An 18,801-nucleotide genomic window follows, 5' to 3' on the forward strand; every position below is an offset into this window, starting at 1 on the left:
AGCTGGCCTTCGATCTTCTCCGTCAGCAGTCTGATGCCCCTCTTGGACAGCCTGTACCTCCTCAGTACTCCTCTCTCTGTCTGCTCTTCTAAGACGTCTCGTCGCGGCATGTAAATTCGCCTACTTTCGTTTCGAAAGACAAGAAAAGCTGCAGCCATTGCGTTACGCGAACGCCAAGTTACGCATGCGCAAAGACTTAGCGACTGGGTTGGAGCTGTACCAAATATCTTGCGCAAATAGCGCATGATTTTGAACAAAATTACATTGCAAAACGTTCTTGCAAGGGTCTGTTCTCAAAAAGGGACTTTGCGCAATTGCGCAAATTGCGAAACGTTTTGTGAAAGCCGGCCCTGGTTCGTTTTTGAAAAACGAAACTGGAAACTTGACACTAATTTCAGCCCCTACTTATCACCTGATGTAAAGGAGGCGCAACTAACGCTTTGGATGTGAAAGCTACTGATACTGGAAAATACCTATGGAACCCCCAAATCAAGAAAGAGGGGGGTCTACGCGGGTTTCTGGGTTTCATGGCTTAAATAATACTATGGGATCCAGGCACATCGCTCGAAAAGATTAATACAGTAGACAAAGATAATTTACAGCAATGTGTGGGTTTTGTTACTCTTTTTCATCAGTGCACCACTGAAATATGTACAAAATCGCATTGCTTTTTCACGCTGCTCTTTTTTTTTTTTTTTTTTTTTTTTTTTTTTTTTTACAGACTTCTTACGCACCCTGTGGGCAGTGAGTAGGGTTTTGTCTCGTTTTGTTTGCAGGATTGTTTATTGAATTTGCATCAATTTATTACTTTGTTCTTCTTTTTCTCTACTGTTCTTTACCAAATTTGATAATGAGACTAAGTATTGTTTTGATTGGGCTTGTTTCAACATGGTATTAAAACAGATTTACACTAACATAATCTAACATAATGAGTGCATAAAAAAGGGGGAGCGTTTCAAATGTCTACTTGATAATGCGTATCGGTAAATGGACTAATGGTTTGTTACGAACTTAATTGTTTATATAAAATAAACACTTAAGTATTCTATTCCAGTTAATAAATGCAAGTGACTAGCATTGGCGATTACTGTTCATGTGCCCAGTTAACGCAGTGCCGGTTGAACAGTGGAGAAGTTCTAACCCTCCAAAATAAAATCATCGTTTCTTTCAAACAGACAAATTAACCATGACACGCAACTTCGCAATAACAAAAAACAACAGTAAAATTACTCCATCCACTATGCTTATAACCGAAAATGTGAAAGAGCAACCTACATGCATGTTAACACAGTTATAAAATATAACAGCTTATCAACCCTTGCTAAACTAGTGATCATAGACTCCAAATCGAAAATGGGCTGCACACCAGGCCGATAACTGAAAGGTGTGACAAAATCAAGAGGGGAATTGAAGATGAATGCCATTTTATACTTCAATGCCCGATGTATAAAACAGACCGTGGGGTCATCTTTAGTACAATCACAATCCTATATTAAATCATTGTTACCGTATGCTGCATGATATATGTTAATGATAAATACGTAAATACCCCAAGAAGTTGTATTCCACCGTTAATTAGAATATTTTATCAGTAATTTAACTAGCACATCTGAACAGGGGCGGATCCAGAGATATTTTCTGACAGTCTTTCAAATTATTTTTGGCGATCCCTCTTCCATTTTTGACCATCTTCCGACAGGAAAAATTAGATACCCATCAACGTAAACTTGAAAATCTCCTTTGAATATAACTTCATTGGTTGTAAATTAGGGAACAGAAATATTTTGACAGAAATAGTGCATAAATCGAATTTACACAATTCCAAATGGTCAAAATATTTAAGCTCCATTGGTTGTAAAAAAAAAAAGAGAAACACTGATCTTTGAGATCACATATCGAGGTTTACAGGAGCGATGGTTAAATCTAGAATGGTAATTTGGACCGCCAACATTTCTCAAATGAGCTGGAAAAGCATTCATACAAAAATCGTAATATTTAACCGCCAAAAACAGATCTAGGGTCCATATAGATTCAGTGAGTCTCTATCAAATACTTTATCCATAATTTATCCATGCAATGAGCAATATATTCACGTATGTTTGCTGTCTAATAGCTGTTCATTTTGATTTTATAAAAGCACTAAAAGAAATAAAATAGTTTTATGAAATTCATGCACATGTTCTTAAATTACTAGCTCTAATATTTATCATTTTATAACTCGACGCTGTGTCGACTGTTGACCAGTGTTATAAGATTTTTCAACGAAGATGAAACATTTTAAAGACTAACTTAATAAAGCATTGATAAAATCTTTTAAAAAAATCGAGTGTTTTTATAACAACTAGGACGTTGCATCCTTTAACTCATAGCTTCCATACAAAACAAATCCGCAGACAAAAATGAATGTTTTATTGACAACAAATGACAAATTCTTATGGCCATTACTTCATAATATATGAACATATTTTATATATCATGTCATATCAAATTATATAATATCATATTAAACAAAAATACATTGTAAGGGGTACATTAAAATATACCAGCACATATTATCACGTACATTAACAGCATTGATAACATGCAGTTTTCTCATGATTCTGTCGACCACAGAGCTACATGTAGGAACAGATAAAATGTTTTTACAAATTTATATTTCATTAATATTCATATAAATATATGCATATTATTTCAATACGATATTCACCAGGTTATAATGTTACTACACGTGTAACCATTATCCCGCCCTTTCTTGGTACAAGGTATCTTAATATTTTAAAATATCAGCTTCTGGGGCCGTATTTCAACTTGGACCCATCTTAATGTTCATTTCATAGTTCACAATACAATAACTCAACTGAACAAAGGGAATCAGCTGTTGAATAATACCTGGTAAATAGAATATCTGGAATATTTGCAAATACGTTAGGTCTATGCTTAAACCTTAAATTTCATTTTTTTTTAAATTGCTATTGATAAATGGAACTGTTTTTAATTGAAAACACAGCAAATGCCACCATTCAACCTTAAAATTTGATAAGAACACTGACGCATAAAACCACGCACACAGACAGATTCAGGATAACAGCAAGGAGGAGACCCATAATGTCACCACTAAAATGAGGACTTTGTTTTAAAAATTTATGGACATTTTGGTCTAGGTCAGATTGAGTCTGCCATGTTTTGGGGAGAGATGGGCATGGTCTCACAGGTCACTAATCTGTATATACTTACGACATAGATAATTAAAACATCAAAACCTGGTAGTTCAAAAATTCCATTTTCATTTTCATTTTCATTTGATTAAGCGATTCCGTTAATTCTATTAATTTTGTGAAAAAAGTCGTCAGCCAAGTTAATGAAACGTCAAGCACATATATCTTCCACATATACAAGTATGTGTACGATATCTTATGATAATATGTATTGGTAGTTGTATATTTGTAAAATACATGTATTTTAATCAATTTTAGCTTCCATTCTAACATTTGAAATTGTGCACTTAAGATCTGTTCTGATGTACGAGAACTAAGCTGTTGCTACTTAATCTAGATCTATATTTTAATATATTTTATATTTTATATTATATTTTAATATATTTTATATTTTATATATATTTTAAAACAACACACTTCATATCCTTCCAACCACAAGAAAAGAAAGAAAAAATCATCGTTCTTGTGCCGATTAAATTACCGGTAAGTTTTTATGTAATTAGGTGAAGTAAATCTTCGCCACATAGTTGAGGATGAATGTGAGTTTTGAATCAATTTCCGAGAAATCACAGTGGTATTTAAAAGTTAGAAAAAAGCAGGAAAATCAGAACGCTTGTATTAAGTCTGGAAAGCCCTAATAAGTCTTGAGGAGATACATGTTTCGCATGATATAGATATAGGCTAGGGTGCACCACAAGATTGAACTGTAAAGTCCCGACAAGTCTCGGAAAGATATCACATAATATACATGTAGGCCTACATATAGACATCGGATGCACAACGGCATTGAACTGGAAGTCTACGTCATGTTTTGGAGAGGTATTATTTGAACTGGTTTGGACTGGTATCTCTGTTTGGTAGAAAAATTGATAAGGATATTGTCTGGTTTCTCAGCTTGTCTCGGTATGACGAAACAGGGTTCGCGTAACAGAGAGTCCGCCCCCCATTGGATTCATGCAAGTAAGGATTAGTATGACGTAATTACACGGATAAAATCCTACGGCGGAGCTTACCTAAGCACAAATCAATGCACATCGGCGGCCTCTATCACAGGGGAGTCCCTAGTACGAGACACTGATAATAAAAACACTTATAAAAAAATCGTCATCAATAATCTCGTCCCCACTCATTTTTATGGTTATCATGCATCCTCAAAAGAGAACATAGCATTATAAAACCATGTATCAAAAATTGGAAACCTTAGACTCTATTAAAATTTGTAATTAAGCTTGAAATCCGAACCAATAACACTTAATAATCGACTTGCTTGGTCAAATTTGCCTTTAACTATCAATTCAGTGACAATATATTTTCTCATATTCATCAGAACTTTTTGTAATATCTTCAATTTTACCGAATAGATATTCAAATCCAGAAATTTAATTTTAAAATGGTTGGGTGGGAAATGCTCTTCATAGAATTCACGAGCTTTCTCAAAACACGTAAGTGTGCGAATGTCGGTAACCTTTCCAAGAAGTAGTGTAGTGCCAACATTCGAGTATGCCCCAGCAGTGTCATGATGTTTCTCACCAAATACTTCTTTACTAGCGTTAAGAGCTTCTTCAGCATATTCAAGTGCCTCTGTGTAATTACCCATGGCGATCAATGCACAGGCCATGTTGTGGTATAAGAGGATGGTATCAGGGTGTTTCTTGCCAAGTAAGTCTAACCTTACTCCAAGAGATTTCTTATAGTATACAAGAGCCTTTGCTGGCTCACCTATCTCACTAAGTGCAAAACCTTTATTGCTGTATTCACTGGCGGTGTCAAGGTGTTTGAAACCAAGGACATTTTCCCGAACTTTAAGACATTTATCATAGAATGCAAGTGCTTCTCTATACTTACCCATGTGTGCAAGCGTCAAACCCATACTGCTATAAGTATCAGCAGTATCCGGATGATCGGAGCCAAGGACTTCCTCCCTGCACTCAAGACATTTGTGTAAATATCCTAATGCTTTTTTATACTTACCCATGGAACCCATTAACTTGCCGATGCTGTAGTATATAGCAGCTGTTTCAGGATGCTTCGGGCCCATGAGCTCTGTCATAATGTCAAGGCTTTCACTGTAACGTTTGTTTGCCTCGTTTTCCTTACCAATTCTCGTTAGTATATCACCTATGTTTGTACTTGCTCTTACAGTCTCAATGTGCTTTGAGCTAAATACTTCTTTTAAAATTGCATGAGATTTCTTAAAATATGGTAATGCTTCTGTTTTCTCATCCATTTGGCTTAATGTGCTACCAATATTGTTGTATGCTTTGGCAGTTACAGGGTGTTTGTGGCCAAGAACTTTTTCAAATACTGCAAGGCATTTCTTGTGATAATCGAGTGCTTCTATATACATCCCCATTTCTTTATAAGCATTGCCCATATTGGTGTAAGCCGAAGCAGTATGAATGTTATCGGAACCAAGAGATCCCTCCAAGATATCAATACTTTTCTGATGGAATGTTATTGCTTCTTTGTAACTACCCATTTCTTTCAGCAACATGCCAAGTGCGTCATATCTGAGGGCGGTATTAGGATGTTGGGGACCAAACACTTTCTCAAAGACCTCAATACTTTTTTTTCGATAGGTAAGTGCTTCTTCATACTTACCCATGAACCCCAGTGTGCATGCGATTGTGCTATATGTAGAGGCAATATCAGGATGGTCGGACCGAAGGTTTTCTTCCTGAACTTTGAGACATTTTTTCAAATATGAAAATGACTTTTCATACTCACCCATTACCATCAGGGCATTGCCTATTTTGCTGTAAGCTAGAGCCATCTCGAGTTGTGTGCATCTTTGAGACTTTAGCATGATATCAACACTTCTTTGATAATATTTGCAGGCATCTTTATATTCCCCCATCCCAAAAAGTGTATCGCCAATGGGCATATACACGATTGCACCAAATGGTCGCAATGCACCTTCTTGCACCAACGTTTCTAACGGTTTAAGCATAGTTAAGGCTTCAGAATATAGGAATAGATTAAGTAATACATGGGCAATGCACGACAAATTTTTGAGTGTAATTTTTTCGTCGGGTGGTTTGCTGTTTCTGAGTTGATCTGACAGCAAATCAGCAATAACCTTAAGATGTGGCAGAATTTTTCGTGCTGTTTCATACGTTTCCTTAGAAGGAAAGGTATCGAACTCGGATAGAAGCAGGGGAGTTTGTTTCATGTAATGTTCGCAATATGCATCTTGAATACGAGACATTTCGTTTTGATCTTTCCGTGCTTGTAACTCTGCATAAGCTCTTAAGAGGGGATGGAGATCATAGACATATGGGTCTGCACTCAGAATGGATTTGTTGGAAAGACTGTCAAGGATAGTTTCACATTCATCCTCTTCTGTTTCCAAAATTTCTGAAACTTCTTCCAAAGAAAATGAAACTGGGAAAATATACAAAGCCCGGAACAATTTTTGTTCTTCAGTATTCAGCGTTTCGTAATACATATCTAGGCATGTCATCATTTCTTGAGAAGGTGGAAGATTTGGTACCTTAAAGCTTTCAATGACATTTTTAGTTTTCATCCTATCCAATACTTTTTGTGCAGTTTTTTTCTTGAGTTGCACTGATAATAATTTCAGTGCAAGGGGATTTCCCCCACATTTTTCTGCAATTTCACCTAACAATATTGACTCACTATCGGTTGGACTAGTGGTTTTTCCTGCCCAAAGGATATCAATCGAGGGGTCCTTATCAAGGGGAGGTACGTCTACGACAGCATTATTATGCGACATGGCACTAAAAGCTTCGCGACAAGTACATAATAAAGTGATATGCTTTGTTGAATTCAAAATATCTTGCACCAAGTTGTGAAATTTTTGTAAATCTGACTTAATGACCTCATCATTGTTATCAAAAATTATTACGGTGTCTGTAGTCAAACTGGACAAAGTTTGAATGAATTTGTTTTGATAATCACTGTAGACATCTTTCAGGGATGTGATTGGATGGTAATGCTGGGCTAGAGATAATTTAACAGATTCAAGTTGGGTAACTTGTCTCATATCAATATACAATACATTTTGCTCTCGATGCCCAGCTTCGATGGCTAGTGATGTCTTCCCTATACCCCCCATTCCAGTTAAAAGAACAAGTCTGGTTTCACCTGCAATGTGCTGCCGTATTTGTTGTACCAGTTCTTCTCGTCCTTTAAGGTCAGCAAGTTTTCCTGGTAATTGTACTGAGAGAAGCTTACATGGAGCAACTGGAAAATCAAACAATAGGAAAACTTTTTTTAAAAAAAATGCCCATCTTGGCAATATATCTATATGTACATTAAGTTTTATAATTGACGGAATATTACACAATGAAATTTTTTGAATAATGAATTTTAATAAATCCATATTATATTGTTCCTATGCCAAATATTTATGGTTCTGTTCTTTCTAGCTTTGAAATTTCAATGCTTTTACATCACAGTTATATAGTTACAATCTACTGTTTTGCGACATAATGCAAGAAAATCTGTACTGTTTTGCAATAATGTGACCACAACTAATATAAAGGATATGTTGTTCGATTCTGACTGTATATATATAACATATACGATTCAGTAAGCTTTCACTACAAACACATGTACTTCATTAGACAGCATCACATATAGGGCCATTCAGAATAGATGATCCAAGTACTAACTGATCCGCTGACTACATGTAAATATGATCGACCGACCACACTTCAAAACGATGCCGTTGATTCCAAATGATCTCCCCGGCTCCACACGCGCCATTAAACGAATTAAATCTTTGCTATGAGGTTTAATTGCTAGGCCCCTGCAGCGACGGCGAATGTGGAGGCAGGGATACCATCATGGAATAAGTAGTATCGCCTTTGAACTGGGGTGGCCATTCAAGTGGGTTGGCCATATTAAGTCGGCAAAACAGTTAGCACTCAGGCTGTGTATTCTGAATGGGGCCACAGTTTTTCCTATCCCTTACAGTGGACATGTCAGAATTAAGCGCATTAAACATTTATAAAATGATGAAAAGGTAAAGCTAGTTTCTTAAAATTAAGAACTAATCCTCTGTCATTGAACCCCACTGTATGTAAATTTAAGTAAATTACCTTTAGCTTCCAGTGGCACAATAAGAAGCTTGTCGTAATCATCGGTGGAATATATTGATGACAATGACAAAAGGATATGTTTGAGGTCATTAAACTCTGCCTGAAATGTTATATCAGCTATTCCAGGGCTTGCATGCATGTGGTTATTGCGGTATGTCTTCACTCTACCAATGTTGGCCTCAATGGTGGTGTCTGAAGCTGGTGGGTTTTCCCATTTAGCACCAGGGTTCAAATTTGTGACATTTCTTAAGAAAACCACTGCAAGCGTAATATCTAACTCCTGCAATGTCGCAGTTGTTGAAGGGCTGCCAAAGGGGTACAGGAGTTTCATTTGTTTCGAATTCATTACATTTCTTTTCTTCAATTGAAGCAACGAGTGTTTAACTTTTTGATTGTCAAGTATGTCAAAGAGTTTGTCACTTTTACTGGGATCAAATAGCCCTGGGTAAGCTGCTTGTAGCTGAGTCCCGAGAACATCTCGAAGCACGTCGGTTGCACGTTCTAAGAGCAGTCGCATACGGAAATAATTTTCTTTTTCATTTATTGGGATTTCAGAGGGTATTCCCAGTGTTGCTGCCATGGTAAAACGGCTGGGTTCTACGAAAAACAATAGTATCTATCTTATTCTATTAAATCAATAAAATGGGTGTTAAATCTTTGCATATATATATATATATATATATATATATATAGGCCTATATATATATATATATATATATATATATATACGAGAGACAGAATCTTTGAGAATTTAACAAATTTCTTTTAATCACGGATGTATGTCGTATACTTATCTAAATAATTGAGAAAATTATAATATACGGTATATATAATATGAGATTGTACTTTGTCCATTATAAGCACGCTGGTCAGCTCCGGTCAGCTCCGAGAAAAGTCAAATTTTAAGATAGAAACACTCAAGTGATTGCATTCAAATTTGGCGTGGGCATTACCTAATGTGCAGGGAGCTTTCAGAAACCAAGCACAGAGACGACTGTGACCCAGGAATCTAGAAAAAGGTCTTTCAAATCGATTCATAAATCAAGATCGAGACAAAGGTAAAGTTGAAATTTATCAGTTGCAGAGATGATTATGTAAGACTGTGTAACTCTCAATTGTGACAGAACACAAAACAAAGACTGCTCACAAGCACCCTGTGTATACAGACGATCTCAAACCTGTTGGCTAACTATGCATAATGACGAAAGGCAAAAGAAAGAGCAGAGGAAGTGGAGGATGTGATATGGAGGGTGCGGAAAATCAAGCGAAGAAAGGATGCCAGATAAACACCCCGCCCGAAAATAAAGCTACAAGTGAAATTCTACACGAAGCAAATAAAGTGCTACACCATGAAGAAAAAGATGGGGCAGTATTGAAAAGTGACAGGTCACCAGTGTTTACACTTGAAAACAATGGGAAAAATACAGACCAGGTGACGAAAGAAGATGGGAAAAAAGAATCTGATGCGGTAGCGGGACTTTCGGATAAATTAGACAAGGTAATCACAGTTGTCACAGAGCTTCGAAAAAACCAAGATACACTAAAGAAAATGTTCGAATCTAAATTAGACAGGTTTAAGGAAGAAGTTCTGATGAACATGAACACTAAAATAAAAGCGCTTGGGGATGAGTTGACCCTAGATATCAACAAAGAATCGGCCAGAATAGATGGGGTGTTAAAATCATTGGATGATATACAAGAAAGAATTGAGAAACTAGAGGCAAATGGCATCTCCGATACACCAAGTGGAGGAATATGGGAACCAGAATACCCGCCAGACAAGACATGTGTGATTAGTGGTATGATAGAAGAATGGGGAGAAAATCTGCAAGGGAAATGTGAGCAGCTGATTAGTAAGGGCCTTGGTCTACGGGATACGGTCCCCATAAGATGTATGAGAATGAAATCTAGCAGCAATAAACCGGGTCTAATAAAGGTACAGATGAAAACTCATGCCGAAAAACTTGACATTCTTAAAGCAAAAGTCAAGCTTGGGAAGAAAGGCAGCGGGTATGAAAAAGTGTATATTCGGAGTTATTTAACACCAGAGGAATTGAGTAGGAGGCAGACCACAAGGACGCTTCTGAATATGATGCCTAACGGAAGGGATTACAGGTTAACGCGCAATGGTCGGCTGGAAAAAAGAGATACAAACTTGGTGGAAAGCAGTCTTGAACATCAGAGTGGATTGAGTCACGGTGGATCGATTCATGGCAGAGCAAATGGTAGTGCACGCTAGGAAGAGGCCCAGCTACAAAGAAGCACACTTAAAATTGGGCAGTTGAATGTGTGTGGTTGGACTATAAGGAACGAGGAATTGAGAAAATGTTTAATTAAGGCTTCGGGCTGTGACATAGTATGCATATGTGAAACTCATCTTATTGGAGAAAAATCATTAGAGATGGACGGTTATAAGTGGCTAGGTTTAAATAGACAATCTCTACATGTAAGAGCCCCTAAGGGATCAGGGGGGGTTGGTGTTTTGATAAAAAATGATGTGTTAACGGAATACAATGTAACAGTATATGATAAATCTGTGGAAGGGATAATCGGTGTTAGATTTGAGCATATGATATCAGGGTACAGCATGTTAGTGTTCTCATGTTATTTACCCCCGGAAAATAGTCCGTGGGGTAGAGATGCAGAATCTTTTTTCTCACACTTGCTAAGTCAAATTTACACCGCAGCTGATATGGATGCAGTAGTTGTTTGTGGTGATTTCAATTCCAGAATCGGTAATTTACAAGACTGCATTGAGGGAATAGATAACCTTCCAGAGAGAGCCTGTGTTGATGAAACCGTCAATCAGCACGGTGTGTCTATGATAGATTTCTTAATAGAATCAAAATTCTGTGTATTAAATGGTAGAGTTTCTAAAGAGAAAGACGACTTCACTTGTAGAACAGGACGGGGTTTGTCAGTAGTTGATTATATAATAGTAGCTCAAGATATGTTTAGTAAATGTCATAGTATGCACGTATCTCCATGTAGTGACTTAGTAGAATGTCATCATTTACACTCATTGCTAAACGGCAGATCAAAGGTACCTGATCACGCATTTTTATCATTTGTGCTAGACACACATGTTCAGTTAACAGAAGAATCAGAGTGCTCAATAGAGAATAACAGTGCTCCAAGTAAGGGTAGAAGGTTTAATTTCAATAAGATAAATGAGAATTTTATGGCATCTCATATGTGCAGAACAGCAATTTTAAACATAATTGAACGGATACAGTGTAATCGTGAAGAGCAAGAGGATATAGACAGTATATACAGGGATTTTACAGATGTTGTTTTAAATGAAATGAATAAAAATATACCCTACTTGGATACATCAAAGAAAATGAGAAAAAAGTGTAAATCAAGAAAACGATTTTGGAACGAGGAGCTGCACGACTTTTGGCTAGAAATGAACAGACGTGAAAAAGCTGTCCGACGGGCCAAAAATAAAAAAGAGAGACAAGGGCTTTTTAAATTGTTTCGCGAGGCACAACATGTGTTCGACAGAAAGTTTAGATTCTTCGAAAGAAAAGACAGATTAGAGAGGTCTACCAACATTGAAGAGTTGCATGCTAGAGACTCTAAGCAATTTTGGCAACAAGTGAACAGGTTAGGTCCTCGTAAAAACAAAACCATCCCATTAGAAGTTTATGTTGATGGAAACGTTACCACTGATAAAAACACTGTAATAAATAAATGGAGGGATGATTTCCAAATGCTGTACAATAACTATGGGAATAATGAGCCTAGGAAAGACAAACACAAGGCTGACATACAAAATAGTAATATTCTGAAAGAGCAATACATGATAGATCCTCTGTACGAAAGTAATGGGATGTTGAATAGAAACATTGATATTAGTGAAATAGTTCGTGTAATAGCTAAAATGAAAAAAGGAAAAGCACCTGGAGTAGACATGCTGCCCAACGAAGTGTACAAATGTGATAATGCTATTAAAGTTATGCATAAATTATTTCAGTTATGCTTGGATTCGGGAAAGATTCCCTCAGTATGGCGGAAGGCAATTATTTGCCCTATTCCAAAGGACAGTAAATTGGATCAGAGGGTTCCTCTGAATTATAGAGGAATTAGTTTATTATGTTGCTCAGCAAAAATGTACACGAGTCTTTTAAACGATAGATTAACTGAGTTTTTTGACAACAGAAATGTTCTAGTAGATGAGCAGAACGGTTTTCGCAGGGATAGGTCTTGTCAAGATCACATATTTGCCTTGGATTCTATCATAAGAAATAGACTTAATGTTGCATTATCAACCTTTTGTGCTTTCATAGACTTTCATAAAGCATTTGATTGCATCGACAGAGATTATTTAATGTACAAATTATTGAGATCTGGTATAGATGGTAAAGTATACTGGGCTATTAGAAACATATATGCATTTACAGAAGCTTGTGTTAAGGTAGGAGACATGCAATCTAATTGGTTCAATACTGAATATGGTGTAAGACAAGGTGATAATCTATCACCAACCCTATTTGCCTTATATATTAATGATTTAGCGCAAGAGATAAAACGGATCTCGAAAGGTGTTGAAGTAGGAAAAAACGTTGTAGATATATTATTATATGCAGATGATGTGGTATTTATTGCTCCTACTGAGGAAAACTTGCAAGCTATGCTTGATAAGCTAAGTGAGTGGTCTTATAAATGGAGTTTATTTGTTAACCAAAAGAAAACAAAAATCGTACATTTTAGAAAACCAGGTGTTGAAAGGAGTAACTTTCAGTTTAATTGCGGTGGAGTGCCACTTGATTATGAAAAGTCTTATAAATATCTTGGAGTCACCTTAGTAGAGACACTTAATTATAGTACAAATGCAGATGTGATGTCTTATGCTGCAGGTAGGGCACTGGGTTCCATAGTAGCTAAGTATAAACATCAAGGATATATGGGGTATTCCACGTACACAAAGCTTTTTGATTCTTGTGTTAGTCCCATTCTAGAATATGCAGCAGGTGTTTGGGGATATAATGAATATAAGCAGCTAGATAAAATTCAGTTTAGAGCCGCCAGGGTATTTCTTGGGGTGCACAGATTTACTCCTCTTCTGGCCATAGAAGGGGATATAGGTTGGATGAATACTAAATATAAAAGATGGTTGCACCTTATAAGATTGTGGAACAGACTTTTGAGCATGAGTGACAATAGGATTACAAAACAAATTTTCATTAGAGATTATGACTTGGCAAAAGAGGGTAACATTAATTGGTGTGCTCATGTCTCTCGAGTCTTAGCTGTTTGTGAAATGGAGCATTTGTTTAATGATTTAGTTTATTGTGATGTTGGCGTTATAAAGAACATATTATTTAAATTGCAGGAGAGAGCCTGGAAAGAAGCAGTATTAAAAAAACCAAAGTTAAGGGTCTACAGAAAACTTAAAGAAAATTTATTTGTGGAAAATTATGTTAAGTACAATTTAAAAGCTGCGGAAAGATCGATCACGGCCCAGTTTAGATCAGGGGTTCTTCCATTACATGTAGAAACGGGCCGCTTTGTTAACAGAAAATTAGATGACAGACTATGTTTTCTTTGTAACACACAAAAAGTAGAAGATGAGTATCATTTTTTATTTGATTGTCCAATTTATAAAGATTTAAGAAAAAAATGGTTTGAAAAAGTAAAAGTGGGTGATCTTATCTTTCATGACCTGGAAGTGGTTAAGGAGAGACCTCAAGTGCTTTTTACAGATTTTCATAGAAGCACAGCGAGGTTTCTCTTTAACTGCTTTCAGGTCAGAAAGAAGCTTCTATATAACTAATGTTTGGTAACCGGTGACTCTGTAAGCCCATAGGGCTGGGCCGTTACTTATATATTCACATTATTGTATTATATTTGTATATATTCGGCATTGTCACAGAAATAAATCAATTTAACTAATACGGTAGGAAGAATATTTTCAGTTTGTGCTAAGAAATAAACATTGGTATTTTATTGCTGTCACAGCTTTTACATGCAATTGTTAATATGGCGATCGCCAAGACATCCAATTAGGTAAAGCGCATTTTAATTCGATGTAATCAATTTAGTTTTTATATTTGATGGAGTATAGGGGGCATAAAACGGGTCTTAATATATTGGATGCACAAGTGGTGTTACTACTTTTTCATGAAAAAATAAAGAAATATACAAAAACAAATTTGACTGGTAACATCTATTTTCTACCTTTAAAAAATGGTAATTGGTTCTCTTACATATTGTAGATGGCAGGTGCACGTCTAAGAGGACTAAGAGTTTTTTAAATGAAAAATCACAACTTCTGAAAGTTGAATCGTGATCACTTTGATACCATTGGCTTTTCTGTTTCAGCCTAGCAACATGCACCAGTAACTTAGCTACAGCAGTCCCCAACAAAATAATAACATACAATAAGTGTCAAAGTGTCAAAGAAAACAACGATCGTACCATTTGGTTTATAGATTAATCGAACGTCCAGTGCAACATTGAAACGTGAGTAAACGGGTCAATAATAAAAAAAGTGGTGTTGAATGTGGTGGCAAAGCAAACCAAGCGCTGGAGCCCGTTTCTCAAGAAAAGTTTAAGTTTGCCCTTAACCTTTGGAACCACAGCTTTTTTTTTTCGTCTTCCTCAATTCAGGATAAACGTGATCGAGTGAAGAGACTGAACTGGCATACAAATAAAGAACGGTCAGAATTTATTTTAAAAAAAGGAACACTAGCTTTTTAAAACATCACCAAAGTACATTAAGGGCTTACTGGGTACTACAACCATTGATACTAGTTGTATACTCATCAGATCAAGAATTGGTAGACATAAAGACATACAAGCACTAAAAAAAGGTCCAATATGGCTGAAATATAGAACTGTCTTAAATCTAAATAATCACGATATTTTATTCTAACCCCTCAGAGGGCCATGTGTAAAATAAGTGTATACACTTAACATGCATTACTATGTATCTTTAAATAAAGTTTATTATGCTTTACTATCTTTGAATAAAGATTATTATTATTATTATTATTATTATTATTATTATTATTATTATTATAGCAACATTACGAGCGTGGCTGTAAGCAAACGGTATTTTTTACAATTTAGAGCGGACTATATTATTGACCTACCCTGTACCTGTCGGGTCAATATAAACTCAAACCATCGGTGTTAAGTTTAAGACTTAAAGGGATAACAACTCTTCGGATGAGATCAACATTTCACATTAAACACATTGTAAACAACTGATATAAATATAATATATTCAACTTTACCACAAATACGGCAGTTATTTTGAAATCTGTGCTTGTCATCTGACCACGTGACCTCCATAGATGCTCTGTTATAATCTTTTAAGAAATTATGATTAAAAAACAAACTTTAAAAAAACAGGGACTAACTTTGAATGTAGAAATGAATTCATTAACCGTCAGTAAGTGTGGGAAATTGTCGTTTACCCCAAGGAAATTCATTTTTTGGCCTAAATGAACAGTTGTTATCCTTTTTGTAAGCCATCGGGCCTAGCGGGGAGGGGGTCCTTTGAATACGACCTTTTTTGTAAAAGATTTATTGTTTTCTTAAAAGGAGGCGCATGTTTGTATATGTAATTATTCCCAAATAAAAGATGTAAGAGGCTGATGTGTCGCAGTCGTCAGGTATATACAGTGTAATGGCGCCGTAGGAAGGAATCGATTATATTAGGTGAAATGGAAGAGAAAGTCAATATATTTACTTATACCCATTGATGTAACTTTTTCGCCAGTTGTATATTTAACTTTAAGAAATGAACACACTCACACTGTAACTATCATAATCATATACCTTATCAGTGTAAATATTAACACTTACCAGGTAAGATAACAGGCTTTCATGAAAAAAGTGAACATTTACACGTACCGTCTCCTCCCTCTACGTCTTAACGGGTCTTGTTAAAAACCAGTAGTCACGTGACACATTACACATGTTTTTAAATAGGACCAGACATCAAGGAGGTCAACAGCCGGGTACTTTTTTGGGTCCGAACGCATTTACAGCCTTTACTGTACACATGTACATGCCCATAGCCAGGGGGTTCGAAACATCCCCCTTTTTGATTGGAAAAGGTCCACTTTTGGTAAATTTGATCTAGGTAAACTGTAGGTTCCATGATAAAAGGTACACATTTTTTTAGAAAAAAAGACCCCCCCCCCTTTTTGCAACTGCTAGCCACGGTCCTGCATGTAGCTGTGAATCTAACTAAGCCTTCGGGTGTTGCAGTTAAGGCATTGCTACTTGGTGTAGCTCCCAAGCCCAGATAAACGAGGACGGAGTGGCAGAAAGGGCATCCTGCCGTATATAGTGCTGCCAAATCACAATGCAGATATCAACGACAAAACCTATACCGGATGGGCCGAGGTCCGGGTTTACAACGACCGTCATTGTTGCTGTAAATCAGCAGGGTCACGGTGGAACGTGTGAAGCTGCTGGTCAACCAAGGAGCACGAGGAGAAGTGGAGCGAAGAGAAATTAAGTTGAAAAAGGTGGAAATGAGAGTCGGCTAGCTAAATGCAACAGGGAAAGACAGGGAGCCAGTGGACGTGATGGTAATGCGCCCATTGCATAAGGGGCATTCTGTGGTATTTGCGTCCCGGACATAAAGTTTTCAAATGGATATAAATCAACCAAAAGTAAAAATATATATAAAAAAATTCTGAAAAAAGGAAACTTCGGGGCTTAGGGATTTATGAAAGATCTAGCTGTAAACACGCTCGGCTGTCACCTTGATTGGATAGTAAACGATTGTCGTAAAATCGCTAAATGATATTAAAACCGGGTGCATAAACTTGTAAACCACCTACAACAACCTTGGACTACCACATTAATACAATACAATGCAAAAATAAACTATAACAAGTGGTTAAAGCCTTCAAACCGAATGTCGTAAAGTCCCCATATACCTCCATAGAGACAATAAAATAGAATGAGCTTCTGAAACAAACCTGATCCAGTTCCAACAGAATAATCGAAATAAAATACTGCCGGGCATCGGAGCGGCCTAAAACTTGGCACGCTTACCGCTAATACTGCAGGCTACATCATCCCGTCGCTCGTTTGTAAATTCCGTGCATGGCATACGCACAATCAAACCGTAAAAAACAAATTCTCGGGGTGTCGTTGGCTAGGTCCACGCAACAATCCAATTCAGGAAATGACGTAACCGCAGAGGTCGCATTGTCCAATGGCATGGCTTCTTTTTCGTAATGGTAGGTTAGAGTGGACCTGGCCAACGACACCCCGAGAATTTGTTTTTTACGGTTTGATTGTGCGTATGCCATGCACGGAATTTACAAACGAGCGACGGAATGATGTAGCCTGCAGTATTAGCGGTAAGCGTGCCAAGTTTTAGGCCGCTCCGATGCCCGGCAGTATTTTATTTCGATTATTCTGTTGGAACTGGATCAGGTTTGTTTCAGAAGCTCATTCTATTTTATTGTCTCTATGGAGGTATACGGGGACTTTACGACATTCGGTTTAAAGGCTTTAACCACTTGTTATAGTTTATGTTTGCATTGTATTGGATTAATGTGGTAGTCCAAGGTTGTTGTAGGTGGTTTTCAAGTTTATGCACCCGGTTTTAATATCATTTAGCGATTTTACGACAATCGTTTACTATCAAATCAAGGTGACAGCCGAGCGTGGCTGTAAACTTGAAAAATGTGACAAATTGCATATTACGGATGAAATTCTTTCTTTTTTTATTTTATCTATTATTTTGCATATAACACTCAAAATAAATTTTATTGACAGTTCTTTAATTGAGACGTAAAGTTTTACATTTTCTTGGGATAAACAGATAAAATTTAAGTGAAATCTTAAAAATTATAATCAGTCAATTTATCGCTAATCAAAACTCACTGTTATGATTTGGTGCCTATTCTTAAAGCTTATTTTTTTTAAATATATAACCTAAAATATTTTTCTGTAATATCCTCATGCAATGTTAAAAATATTTTTATAAATCATATTTGATCATTTTGTCTTCATGATTAGCTACTATTAATTTTTTATTTCAAAATTGAGCGTATATTTTATGGCACCACCCAGGGATTTTCATCTACCAGTACACCAGCGACATCTACCGGCAAAACAACTCCTGTCTGAGGCCGCATACAAGGCTGTCAGTGATGCTTTCCCTATCAGGCACGATAACCCGGCAGATGTTTGTCAGAATCTCCTCCGAGCGCAGCCGAGAATTAATAACAGCTTTGGAAGTAACTCGCTCGCCCAGCTACAGTAGTTAAATACGCCGCGGGGTATTCAGGGCACAGGCCGTGATCACTAGATACCGCCAATGGATATTTGGATTTTTGGAATTTGGATTTTTCATGTGAACGATGCCTTACAAAGCATGATCAAATTGTTATTTATATGACAAATACATGTAGATATATATCTTGAGAAGGAAAGTTGTTAGATTTACGTTGCGAATATGGTTGAATAACGAGTCTAGGATTGTTATACATTTCTTTTTATCTGATATACCATAAAATGCTTGTTTATCATTTTTTTAG

General features: G+C 36.6%; 1 protein-coding gene across 1 annotated transcript; it reads right to left on the reverse strand.

The window, feature by feature from the left end:
- Positions 1–2,262: 2,262 nt before the first annotated feature.
- Positions 2,263–16,181, reverse strand: LOC147761748 (uncharacterized). The gene is made up of 3 exons (XM_087014192.1): positions 16,100–16,181; positions 8,282–8,878; positions 2,263–7,421 (listed from the first exon to the last, which is right to left on the reverse strand). The coding sequence occupies exons 2-3, from the start codon at positions 8,859–8,861 to the stop codon at positions 4,426–4,428; spliced, it is 3,576 nt and encodes a 1,191-aa protein (XP_086870318.1). The 5' UTR covers positions 8,862–8,878; positions 16,100–16,181; the 3' UTR covers positions 2,263–4,425.
- Positions 16,182–18,801: the final 2,620 nt, after the last annotated feature.

Source organism: Lingula anatina, chromosome 5, assembly GCF_051362555.1.
Source record: "Lingula anatina isolate TDL-2025a chromosome 5, LinAna3.0, whole genome shotgun sequence".
NCBI classification, from domain to species: Eukaryota; Metazoa; Brachiopoda; class Lingulata; order Lingulida; family Lingulidae; genus Lingula; species Lingula anatina.